General features: G+C 39.1%; 1 protein-coding gene across 11 annotated transcripts in view; it reads left to right on the top strand.

Moving 5' to 3' along the window:
- Nucleotides 1–13,797, top strand: part of UBE2E2 (ubiquitin conjugating enzyme E2 E2) — a 369,862-nt gene that overhangs the window by 269,300 nt on the left and 86,765 nt on the right. For all 11 annotated transcript variants that reach the window (XR_004484369.2, XM_049710133.1, XM_033431975.2 and 8 more), the window contains one exon: nucleotides 6,315–6,447. Coding sequence is in view for 10 of the 11 variants with exons in the window: in XM_049710133.1 (XP_049566090.1) it covers nucleotides 6,315–6,447 (133 nt within the window). In the remaining variant the exon portion in view is untranslated. The remainder of the gene's footprint in view (nucleotides 1–6,314; nucleotides 6,448–13,797) is intronic.

Here is a 13,797-nt window from a genome sequence, read left to right as displayed (position 1 = left end):
AAGAAGATGTGACACATATATACAATGAAATATTACTTAGCCATAAAAAGAAACAAAATTGAGTTATTTTAGTGAGGTGGATGGACCTAGAGTCTGTCATACAGAGTGAAGTAAGTCAGAAACAGAAAAACAAATACTGTATGCTAACACATATATATGGAATCTTAAAAAAAAAAAAAAACGTGGTTTTGAAGAACCTAGGGGCAGGACAGGAATAAAGACACAGATGTAGAGTATGGACTTGAGGACACGGGGAGGGGGTAGGGTAAGCCTGGATGAAGTGAGAGAGTGGCATGGACGTATATACACTACAATATGTAAAATAGATAGCTAGTGGGAAGCATGCACATAGCACAGGGAGATCAGCTCGGTGCTTTGTGTCCACCAAGAGGGGTAGGATAGGGAGAGTGGGAGGGAGACTCAAGAGGGATGGGATATGGGGATATATGTATACGTATAGCTGATTCACTTTGTTATACAGCAGAAACTAACACACCATTGTAAAGCAATTATACTCCAATAAAGATGTTAAAAAAAAAACAAACACAACATTTTAAATCAACTATACTCCGGTAAAATTTTTTTTAATTAAAAAGTAAAAATAAAGCACCCATCTGTTTTTCAGGTAGGTTGTCACTACTAGTAATTTCTCAGAAAGACACATTTTGGCAGCATGAACCAACTCAGAGTGATACTGTTAACTGAGTTATTTAATCCACTGTTAGTAAGTACATGGACAGCTTACTGACTTAAAAGAAGCAATAAAATTTGGAGTTCTGACTGAGAGCCAGATAAAACTTGGAATGGGCACAGATGGAATATACGTTATCTGCAGACACGGCCCAGTTTGTGAAGTGTCTCCTGCCCTGTGCTTTTGATGTCCTTCTTTGGTGGCACTATTGGTGACTCCTTAATTAGCCGACATTATATAACTAACTGTGGTGACCATTCTTGGAAAATCATCTTAAAATTCCTCAAAGTGACTCACAAATTATGTCTTCAGATTTGGGAAATGTGTCTCTGCACACTGTTTCATAGCTGTGCGCTCTCCTGTGTGTATTTTTTAAACTAAATTTCATCTACCTTGAAGTAATGTTGTAAGTACAAACCTATAATTTACTTTTAAGCCCTTCCTTCTAATAAACTTATCTATGTGTATTGCATCTAATTATAGCTCCGGGCGTAACCATGTGTATTATTCATCTAAATGAGTGTGCTTGTCTGGCAACAAGGGCTGTTGTTGGCAAGGTTTTGCTGTCATCTGGCCTGAATATTCTGTCTGCCTCACTGTCTGCTTCAGGAGAGGGAGATCAGTGGTCAGATGGGGCAGGGAGGCTGCACCCCAGTCCCTTGCACCATGTTTCAGTACTTGGCCATAAACTTGGCTAACTGTGATTTTCTTTTATTTTATTTTACTACATCTTATTTTAAATAAGAGAAATCAAACTGCAGAAATAAAATTGAACTCTCCTTCATTCTCTGTGTTCAGATTTCCTCCCCTCACCCCCTCCAATTCTCCCCTGTTCCTTGCACAGCTACCATCTTGAATTTGGGTGTATTTTTCCAGTTCATTTCCTGAAAGACATTGACATAGATTTGTATGCATAAATGATATAAAATGTTGTTTTATTAATATGTTTCTAGTTTCTATAGTAGGATCACACTGTACCTGTGCTACAACTTGCTGTTGGCATAGTTTATCTTAATATGAAAATGTGATACAGATCTAAGATATCTAACTCCTAAGTAAGTTATGAAACCTAGTAATAAAACAAATAACTCCTGAATCCACCACACATCCTGAGAAGCAGAACATCCCCAGAACCATTGAAGCTCCTGTGTGCTACTTCTCCACTCTACCCAGGAGACTCCTCTCTGGAACTTTTTGTATATGTCCCTCCATAATTTATTTTCCTGTTTGCTTTTAAACTTTGTAGAAATAGTGTCATACCATATATATTCCTTTTAGACTTGCTTTTTTATCCAATATGCTATTTCTAAGATTTATCAATGTTAGTCTATATATTTTCACTGCTGTGTAGTATTCCTTTGGGTGAATGTATCCATTTTTCTGTCACTGAACATCTGTGTTGTTTCTAATGTTGCTATTACAAATAGCGCATCCATGAACATTCTTGTACATGTCTTCTGGTGCATGGGTAAAAGTTTTTCTGGGGTGTGTACCTAGGAGTGAAATTCCTGTGTTGTAATATAGAACTGTCTATATCCAACTGAACTAGGGAAGTCCACGTCCTCATTCAGAGTGATTGGCACGCTTATCAACAATGGATAGTTCTTGTTTTTCCACATCTTCATCAACACTAGGTTTTGTCAGGCATTTATTTTTGCCTGTATATTTTGTGAAATAATATTAAATTGTAATTTTGTTTCCTTTCTCTTATTTTAATGAGATTGAGCATTTTTCATATGATGATGGCCATTCGTGTTTCCTCTTTTTTCCCTTCTAATGGATCGTTAGTCTTTTCCTTATTGATTGGTAGGAATTTGTATATTATGGACACTAGAATTTTGTCAGTTTTATATGATCCAGGTATCTTTTCTCAGTTCATGGCTTGCCTTGTCACCCTCTTTAGCCACACTCCAAAACTTGTGATTTCTGCACTTAAGTGTTTAATCCATCTGCAACAGAGTCTTGCATATTTATTGAGGTAGAAATCAAATTTCTGCTGCCCAAAGACAGAACTGTTTTCTTAGCCCCATCAGTTCTGACATATATCAGATTTTCATATGTGTGTAGAAAAGTTTCAGGAGCTTCTTGGAGCTCCCAAACGCCTTCTAGAATCAACGTGTCAAGTTTCGTTTTTTAAAAAACTGTTGGACTGTGGATTAGAATTGCATTGGATCAGGGAGAAATTGACATACCCAGGATCCTGGGTCTTCCTACCTATAAACTTGGTGTCTTCATCTATTGATATTTAATTTTCTTGAGTGTATTTCAATATGTTTTATAATTTTCTCCATAAAAATCTTACATATTTTTATGAAATTTATTCATAAGTTTCTCATATTTTTAATACTATTTATAAAAGTATCTTAAAATAATTTTTTTTTTTTTTCGGTACGCGGGCCTCTCACTGCTCCTGTTGCGGAGCACAGACTCCGGTCGCGCAGGCTCAGCAACCATGGCTCACGGGCCCAGCCGCTCTGCAGCCCGTGGGATCCTCCTGGACCGGGGCACGAACCCGTGTCCCCTGCATCAGCAGGCAGACTCTCAACCACTGCGCCACCAGGGAAGCCCTAAAATACATTTTCTAATTTTGCTGTTGTGTTGAATGCAGTTGATTTTGCCTGTTGATCTTACATCCAGCTACTTTGCTAAACTTTTATTAAATTTAATTATGTATCGATTTGGGGAGGTTTTTTCTGTGTACATAAATACTGCAAATGCCAACAGCTTTATTTCTTCCATCCCAATCCATAAATCTTTTGGGTTTTTCCCTGTGCCCTTTCATACCTTGATGAACATGAGCTCTAATACAGTAATGATTAGAAATGGATATAGTGGGCATCCTTGTCATGTTCCTCAGTTTTTAAAGGGTGTGCTTTAATATTTTACCATTGAATATATAGTTGCTATGAGGTTTTTGGTATATGCTTTTTATCAGGTTAAAGATGTTTCTTACTATTCTAATTTTGCTAGGAGTTTTTATCTTAAATAGCTATCATTTTTAATAAAAAAGCACCTATGGAGTGCTTTTTCTGCACCTCTTAGAGATTATCATTTTCTTCTACTTTAATGTGTTATAAGGTAAATTACAATAATAATTTTCTATTATTAAACTATCCTTGCATTCCCAGAATAATCCGAACTTGGTTATGATGAATGCTTTTTTGGATTTTGGGTTTTTGTGGGGGGTTTTTTGGTGTCACCATACAAAAATGTTCCATAATTATTGACTGTATACTTCATACCTGTGACTCATTTATTTTGTAACTGCCAAGTTTGTACCTCTTAATGTCCGTCACCTGTTTCTCTCATCCGCCAACCTCTCCTCCCCTCTGGCAGCCACCTGTTTGTTCTCTGTATCTGAGTCTGTTCTGTTTTCTTACATGTATTCTTTTGCTTTTTAGATTCCACATGTAAGTGACATGATGTGGCATTTGCCTTTCTCTGTCTGACTTATCTCACTTAGCATAATGCCCTCAAGGTCCATCCATGTTGTCCCAAATGGCAAGATGTCATACTTTTATGGCTCAGTAATATTCCATTGTGTGTATATGTATGTACCACATCTTCTTCATTCATTCATCTATCGATGGTACTTAGGTTGCATTTTTGTATTTTGGCTAGTGTAACTAATGCTGCAGTGAACACTGGGATGCATATATCTTTTCAGTTACTTTTCAAATTACTGTTTTAATTTCTTCAGATAAATACCCAGAAGCAGAATTACTGGACTGTATGGTAGTTCTATTTTTACTTTTTTGAGTAATCTCTGTACTGTTTTCCATAGTGGCTGTACCAATTTACATTCTCACCAACAGTACACAAGGCTTCCCCTTTTGTTCACATCCTCGTCAACACTTGTTAATTGTTGTCTTTTCGATGATAGCCATTCTGACAGGTGTGAGGTGATATCTCATTGTGGTTTTTTTTTTTTTTTTTTTTTTTTCATTGTGGTTTTGATTTGCATTTCATGATTAGTGATGTTGAGCGTCTTTTCATGTGCTTGTTGGCCATCTGTATGTCTTCTTTGGAGAAATATCTGTTCAGGTCCTCTGCCCATTTTTTAATAGGTTGTATGTTTTTTGATGTTGAGTTGTATGGGTTCTTTGTATACCTTGGGTATTAACCCCTTATTGAACGTATCATTTACAAATATCTTCTCCCATTCAGTAGGCTACCTTTTCATTTTGATGATAGTTTTCTTCACTGTGCAAAGGCTTTTTAGTTTGATGGAGTCCCATTTGTTCATTTTTGCTTTTGTTTCCCTAGCCTGAGGAGACATATACCAAAAATATTGCTAAGATGTCAATCTTAGATGTCAAAGAGCGTACTGCCTTTGTTTTCTTCTAGGATTTTTATGGTTTTAGATCTTACATTTAAGTCTTTAATCTTACATTTAAGTCTTTAATCCATTGTGAGTTTAATCATGTATATGGTGTGAGAAAGTAGTCCAGTTTGATTCTTTTGCATGTAGCTGTCCAGTTTTCCCAGCACCATTTATTGAAGAGGCTGTCTTTTCCCTATTGTATATTTTTCCTCCTTTGTCACAGATAAGATGCATGCTTTTCTGATATACGGCTCAACAATGAATTTTTTTGTAGATATGAACTAATTTCAAAATAAGAAAGAAGAGAAATCTTTGTTGGCAATAAAATCTTCTCAAGCACTTTAACAGGGTTTCCCACTTTGCTACAGGGTGTGAGGGGAATTTCTGGCTGTTAGATGTACATATTAGCTTGATGGGGCAAGAGGAACACTGGAGCTAAACTATAATCTCACTTTGCCTTCTGTTACCCTGGGAGAATTAACACAGTTAAGTTGACTTGTGTGGGCCTTATTTTCCTCAGTGAGTTTCTCTGCAACTGGGGGACGTATGTTTGCTGCTAGTAGCCATGTGGCTTCCCCTTGCTTCACTGTTAACCCAGCTTCATCATCCAATAAACATTTACTTACTAGGCACTGAGGACAAGGCAAAATCTGTTCCTCAAAGAACTTCCAGGGAGGGATGGGAAAAGCAAACAGTTACACAACACAGGTATAAAACAAAAGGTTGCATCTTATCTTCTATAGACCACACTAGTTGGAGGGTGTGGGCGTTGGCCAGGAATCTTTGGATAGAGAGAGAAAAGAAGATTCAGATGGGAATGATACTTGAGCTGAGTCTTATCAATGATGAACATTTACTGATCTCCATGAACCTCTTTTGTGTTCTTAGTTAACAAAGAATTAGGGTATTTTCTTTCTCTAGTGTCCCTTGTAGCTTTGAAAATTTATCTTTTTGACACTGTATCACCCTTTTCAGGATCCCAGAAATAGTTTTATGCTTTGTCAAACATTTGTGCTCCTACCTCTGGTCTACGGTCCTTGGAATCTTTAGTTTCATAAGTTTAGGGTTATGAATGGCAAAACAGAATCTCCTCGGTTCTGTTTTATTTAGTAATACCAACATATTCCATTTATAGAATACTGATGATGTTGACAAGTGACTCCTTATGTAGAATTAATCTATTAACTTCGGTGTGTTTTTATGGAATGGCTCAATTTATTGTTACCGTAAATAGATATTTTTTAAATTCCAAGCTTTATATGATCTCTAAGCACATTTTATTTGTATGTCTTATTTCAGTGCTGGACCCAAAGGAGACAACATTTATGAATGGAGGTCAACTATATTGGGACCCCCAGGATCTGTCTATGAAGGAGGGGTGTTCTTTCTTGACATTACCTTTTCACCAGACTATCCGTTTAAACCCCCCAAGGTCAGTATGAAATATTCATCCATTTTTAGCAATGTGTTGCTGTTGCATATATATATATATATACATGTGTGTGTGTGTGTATATATATATATACATATTCTTCAGTGTACATACCTAGGAATTCATGTCTGTTCTCTTAGCATAGGCAACGTCCCAGGGCTGATTGTATGTAAATGGAAGCAGAATGTGAAAAATTGTTTATTCCCTCACCCCAGCCCTTTACGCATACTTCGTTGCTTTTTTTCATCCTTCCTCATGTCGCCTTTCTATGGTACATGTTTGAGTGTAACATAAGACAGCATGTTATGGGTGGAAGTAGGGGCAGAGGGTGGGCTGGTGCCAGCCCTAGAGCCAGGGGAACCAGACCTGACCTGGGGGCGAGGGAGCCCACCACGGCCAGGCTTCCGGCTCCAGCTGCCCATGTGAATTCCACATGCACTAGAGCGGAGAGTGTGACCCACAGAGACTGAGAAATCATGTCAGGAAAATGCAATAAAGAAGAATTTATAATAGTCCATTAATTAAAATGATGGATTAATGGAAAGCCACACATAAATGACTGAAGAAAGTATAAGAGCAGTGTCATCAGAACATGGGCGAATTTTCACTTACTTAAGACAAGATTATATCCTTTAAGAATTCTTCACATAACTTTCTACTGCCTGTAAGTCGGTCATTTGATGACTTTAAATTCATTCTTTTTTTTAATTTTCAATTTATATTGGAGCATTTTTGATTAACAGTGTTGTGTTAGTTTCAGGTGTACAGCAAAGTGATTCAATTATACATATGCATGTATCTATTCTTCTTCAAATTCTTTTCCCATTTCGGTTATTAGAGAATATTGAGCAGAGTTCCCTGTGCTCTACAGTAGGTCCTTGTTGGTTATCTGTTCTAAATATAGCAGCATTCTCCACTTTGGAAAGGAAAAGACCCAGAGGGCATTGACTCTGTCTGTTGGCCACCAAGCAGAATTCTTATTTCATCTGGCTTGACTTCTCAACGTAGAGGGAAGTAAAACCTATCTGAGTTGTCAGTTGGAGTGCACAATTTAAAAAGCAAGACTCAGACTAGACCTTCACCTTCCTGTGATCCCCCTCCCTGGCTCCTACCTCCCCTCTTTTATTTTCCTCTCTCTTCCTTTCTTCCTTCCTTTCCATTGAGGTTTGGATCTTGTTTTGGTATCAAAGCAAAAAGTAATAACCACTGGGCTTCCCTGGTGGCGCAGTGGTTGAGAGTCCGCCTGCCGATGCAGGGGACACAGGTTCGTGCTCCGGTCCGGGAAGATCCCACATGCCGTGGAGCGGCTGGGCCCGTGAGCCGTGGCCACTGAGCCTGCACGTCCGGAGCCTGCGCTCCGCAACAGGAGAGGCCACAACGGTGAGAGGCCCGCATACCGCAAAAAAAAAAAAAAAGTAATAACTATCATTTTACCAAATAGGAAACCCATGCACAGAGAAACTAAGTAACTACCCAGCATAATCTGAATGATATCAGGATTGAACCCAGGAAGTCTGGCTCCAAAACCTGTGTTCCTTACTACATTGCACAGTACATTTTATCCAAGATGACAGAGCTGGTGGCACTGGGACCCCCCAAGGCTGTATTTGGTCGGTTTTTAGTGATGAAGCCCCAGTATAACTAATCTTTATTTTCTCCTTTTACTGGGTGGGAACCTTACGTCTTCCCTTCTACTTTGGACCAGCCCATAAGTCATCTGGTTTTACCTGTTGCACTGCCGGTGACGTGAGGACCTTTCTCTGCAGCCCCATCAGTTACGGAAGCACAGGTGGTGAGAAGGAGGGAAAACTCAGGTCAGGCAGTTGTGCTGCTTATAAGCCTGGTATGGTCTGTTCTATGGAACATACATCTCACAAAATGCGTGGGCTTCTCCAGCTTCTGCATGACAGAAATGTGTAGATTAAACAAACCAGGAGGGAAAACGGATTCATAGGTTAGATAAAATAATTCCGTTTCTGAAAAGGCCTCCTTGATGGACTCGAAGGATCGGCCAAAACTAACAAGGTGGAATGTAAACGGCTCAAGGTATACTATTTCATTGAAAATTCAGAAAGAAATCACGATACAAGATAGGAAAGAGAGACTTGCTTTATTTTCATATAAATAGAATGTGTGGCCTTCTGACTGAGTACAATTCTGTGGGAACTTGAAGTTCTTGAAGCCTTAAGGAGATATTTTTAGGAGCACAATCTCTGGAACTCTGAGCCCATCGGATGGTATCAGGAGTGCCTCATTGCCTTCTGAGCTCTTCATTTTCAGAAGGACAAACAGGAATAAGCTGGGGAGGGAAAGAACTATTCGCATTCTTGAGTTTCTTCACTGGATTGGGCGTCCGCTGTGTGAACCCGTCTCTCCTCCAAAACACCCTAGTAAGGCTGGGATGTTCCCTTTCACAGAGAAGGGGACTTAGATGAGGTTTGGAGAGGTTTTCTAATAATATACAGCCAGGGATCTACTGAACTTGGCCTCCAGGGACCATGTACTTCCCACTGAATTATACATAGTTAGCCTGGAGATGTTTACTAGGAAAAATAGGACCTAGGAGGAACGTGATAGCTGTTTTCTGATGTTTCAGAAGCTGTGTGGGGTTAGACTTGCTCCTGGATGGCTGAATGGGACAAAAATAGAAGCAGAAGGGTGTCAGTTACAGGGAAGCAGATTTCGATTCCACGTGAGGAAAATCTGACCCATCGCGGACAGTCTGTGTTTAAATAGCTTTGCCTCTGAGACCAGGCTTCCCTTTCCTGGGAGTGTTCAAAGAAAAAAGCTGAATTAGAACCTCTCAAGAGTACTGCCAGAAAAAAAACTAAATCCCTCCAGTGATAAATTGGATTAGACAATCTATCAGGACAAAGAAAAATCAAACTTTGGTACTCAAATTATCATTTAAATGCACATTTATTAGAAACCCATGGGAAGTTTTCAAAGCAAATTATCACCACCTACTTTATCAGTTTTGGAAATTGGATTTCGTAAACAGAGGTGTTACTCTAAAGGGGAAAGTTTGCGAGTGTCTTGAAAGCTGTTCACTAAAACAAAGACTTACTAATAATTTGGAAGTACCACGCCCATCCTTTCTAGTCTCCTGTTACTCTAAATAGTCCACATTTGTGATTAAGTTTTGTTTATTTCTCTATTTCCTTCATCCTTTGCTCTTCTTCCAATAACCTTAGGCACACACTTTGATTCATGCAGCATTTTCCGGTGCTCTGAAGAATGAACCAGGGTAGCTGTAGGTGTCAGAGAGAATCGTTGATGAGAGCAGAGGTTCACAAATCAACCTGATTGGCCACTAATCGTTATCAAATGTCTACCATAAAATGAGTCTGTTGTGCCATTGAATCCACGAGATCCCTTTTCCCAAACTCTCAGACTGGGAATCCTTACTGAGAACTTTTAACTACTGTCGTGCTCAAATCTGTCACTTAAAGGGCAGTGGAGTGGCTTGGATGCCTCTCCTTGCCACAGGGACTTTTTGAATATCCCACACTCCAGCACCTAATTTTTCACACTTTCAGAGGAACCATTCCAATAATTCCTTCCAGAACTCACCTAACTTCTAACAAGGCAAGCAAAACACATTTTTCACGCAGTATGTAATGTTCATTACACTTAGTATGCTAGTTTTAAATCAGTCAAGTACTAGTTGTACTTTCAAATGCTGTATCTCAGTATGATTTTTAGTCCGCTGATTTTTTTATCTGATCAATATGTTTATTGCCTCTTCTACTAAATGCACGGCATGTCTGTTGGTGTGATACTGGTAGTTGTCTCTGATGCCAAGTCTTTAGTTGAATACTTAACCACCAGTGATGTCATTTCTCTGAGAAAATATCCGTTTAGTGAAACTTTATCCAGGAATAATATATATATGGCCAGAAAGAAAAGCATAATACTCCCATAACATTGTCTGTGGAGCCTTTAACCATACTCAAATATTTAAAATACTTTTGATCAAAAAAAAAGAAAGAAAAGCATAATAAATCACTGGTATGTCCCAAAGTCCTTTAATACTGTATTTCTTTTTCGGTGTAGACATACATTTTAATGTTATAATTCAGATGTCTATTTATTTGTAAAGTAGGAGTTGTTTTATATCTTATTGGGTATTACATTTGCACACTCATATCATAGATAATTACTCCTGTGCTCAAAACCAGCACTTTTTAAATAGTCTAATGTGTAAATATTTTTCATGTGTACTTGAAAAATTCAGAAGCAAAATAATGGAATATGTTTTGTTCCTATAGTATTTTTTTTTTCTGCTAAAAACGCTTTGGAAAGATTGTGACACACTGTGTCTGGTATTTCGTATCTTAGAGATTCTGATGACACACATCCTAAGGATAAGGGGTCTTGTTAGGTAACAGGTCAGAGCTGTGTTTTTGTGGTAGAAATACATAGACATAGCCTATTCATAATTGGCTTTTTCTGTCTCCCTGTGGATCTGGGTATTTTATAAAATAAATAACTAAGTGGGCCTTCTACGTAGATCTAAGAGTGGGTCGGTAGAAGGATCAAACGTGCTTGTTGTTTATTTTTAGTATCTCGGGCCACCTACACCCCAGTGAGATGCACTATACTGATGCTCATACCTGTTACTGGAAAGCATTGTTTTCGTGGTAATGGCAGGACAGTATCTGCCAGTAGGTATTTTCCAAAAAGGAATGATAAAATTTGTGCCTAGGATGTTTAAAAAAATAAACAGAAAAACCACAGGCATACATATTTGTTTGAGAAAAAAAGCACGTTAGTATTAGCGATCTCTAAAAGCTTTTTAATAGAGCGCGTTCCTCCATTACAAATTGCATCAAATACATTTTTATATAAATCTTAACTTAGAGATCATTTCAGAGTGTATTATATGCTTTATGGTTTGGTGTTTTTTTTTATGAAATTAACTGTGGTTTGCTTACTAATGAAAAGTCAGTTAATAGGAGAGGTATTAATTGCTTTCACAGAATGAAATAGATAATTTAGGTCCGTTAGATTTTCAAAATTTTCATTTTCTTAAATTGGTAAGTCGAGGCTAATTGTGAATAAAGTAGCTAACTAGTTATACAAGAAGCAACGATACCCAGCATTTGATAGCCAGAGAGAGATCTGAAATTAAAGTTCATCAGGGATTTCCATAATTTTATTCTAACTAGGTTATTATTATTCACTTGCTTCTGTTGTTGTTGCTGCTTCTGCCGCCGCTCAAAGAAGAAAGCTGACAGTGTCCCCCAGCATTTTCAGAGAGAGCAGTGGTTTACACGTGCAACCACATGTGCTCATTCACTCTGGTCTTGGAGAGAGAGCACACAGTTGTCATGGAGCGACATGAATCCACTTGTTTCTAACCTGCGTTCGTACATTCATATAAAGCCTGGCCATGGATCAGGTGCTTTCACACGGATTGGCTCGCCTATTTGACATGTCCAGTTGAACACCCAGCGATCAGGTCCCAAACCAGACTGTTGAGGACACAACCCACCTGCCTCCTGCCAATCCAGGTCCTCCAGTGCCCCCACCTCAATGTATGGGAACTCCATTTCCCTAGTTGCTAAAGCTTAAGACCTTGAGTCTTCTCACACAGCCTAGCCAGATCCCGTCTCACCAGCTCAAAATAAATATTCAGCATAAACCCAGATCTAACCATTTAGTAATACTCTTTCTAGTAGTAACGCTCTGGCCCCGGCCTCCATCAGCTGCTTGCCTCCCCTGGATTACCGTGGAGTCTCCTATGTGATCTCGCTGCTTCTGCCTTATCCCTCCTGCAGTGTGTACCCCTGCATCAGAGGATCCATTTAGAGTGTGAATCAGCGTACGTCCATTCTTGGCCTAAAAACTCTCCATGATTCTCACCTCACTAAGTAAAAACACGCAAGACCTTACAGAATCATGCTGAAATCGCCAACTGTCACTCTTGGTTCCAATACTCTAAAGCAGGCTCCTTCCATGGAGCCTTGACATTTGCTCTTCCTTCTGCCTGCATTGTCTTCCCCCAGAAACTCACGTGGCACACTCCCTGCCTCCCTGCAGGTATCTGCTCAGTGTCACCTTCCAGGGAAGGTCTCATGTGACAACCCCCAACTTGCCCTACCCCACCTGCAAACGTGGCTTTTCTCCATAGCACTTCTCCCTCCTGGCATCCTGTGTTTCTCTGTTTATGAGTTGGTGATGCTACCCTTTCTCTAGTTAGCATGTAAGCTCCACGAGCACAGGCACTTGTCTATGTTTACGTCACTTCTGGATTCCCAGCACCTAGAACAATGCCTGGCGATCCTGTAGGCCTACAGTAAAAAATGTGTTGAATTAATTTAATCCATACAGCTTTGCCGTGGAGATAGCATTTACCCTCCCACACACACTTCATAGATCAGAAAACTGAGGCCCGTGGAGGTCACGTGGCACACAGGTCACATAAGAAGTAGGTAGCAGAACTGGAGTTCAAACCCAGTTCTCAACTGAACCTTTCATTCCCCGGGTATAGAGGAAATTTAAATGACTTAAATCCTGGAAGAAGGCACACCTGTTCTAGGATTTTACACTCTGGTATAAATTCACTATATTAGGTCACTCTCTAAAACAGGGTTTTGGGAGGGAGATGAAAGAGGTGATCCAGGGAGGGAAGAACGAAGAGATTCTGAGTCCTTGCAGTTTTGCCAAAGGCACCTGGGGCTCTTCACCAGTGAGTTCCTAATTAGCAGACTCTGCATTATTAAATCTGTGTGGAACAGTAAATACTGATTTCTGGATTTTGCTAGCCCTAAGCTAAAGGAGAAGTCATTTCCTAGGTATAAAAGGGACATACCTCAACATGCTAAAGACCGTATACAACAGACCCACAGCTAACATTATACTCATTGGAGAGAAGAAATTGAAAGTGTTTCCTCTAAAATCATGAACAAGGCAAGGATGCCCACTCTCACCGCTCCTATTCAATATAGTCCAAGAAGTTCTAGCCAGAGCAGTTAGGCAACGCAAAGGAAGAAAAGGCATCCAGATAAGAATGGAAGAAGTAAAATTGTTATCATTTGCTGATGATGTGATCCTGTATAGAGAAAATCCCAGAGAATTAGTCAAAAAATTGTTGCAGTTAATCAATGATTTCCGTAAAGAGACAGGATGCAAAATCAACATACAGATATCAATTGCATTCCTTTACACTAATGATGAAGCATCTGAAAAAGAAATAAAGAAAACCATCCCATTCACAATAGCATTAAAAACAATGAAATACTTAGGAATGAATTTATCCAAGGAAGTGAAAGACCAGTACAAGGAAAACTATAAAATTTTGCTGAAAGAAACTGAAGACACAGACAAATGGAAAGACATCTCATG

This window comes from Orcinus orca, chromosome 5 (assembly GCF_937001465.1).
Source record: "Orcinus orca chromosome 5, mOrcOrc1.1, whole genome shotgun sequence".
NCBI classification, from domain to species: domain Eukaryota; kingdom Metazoa; phylum Chordata; class Mammalia; order Artiodactyla; family Delphinidae; genus Orcinus; species Orcinus orca.
This window is presented reverse-complemented; position numbering and strand designations above follow the sequence as displayed.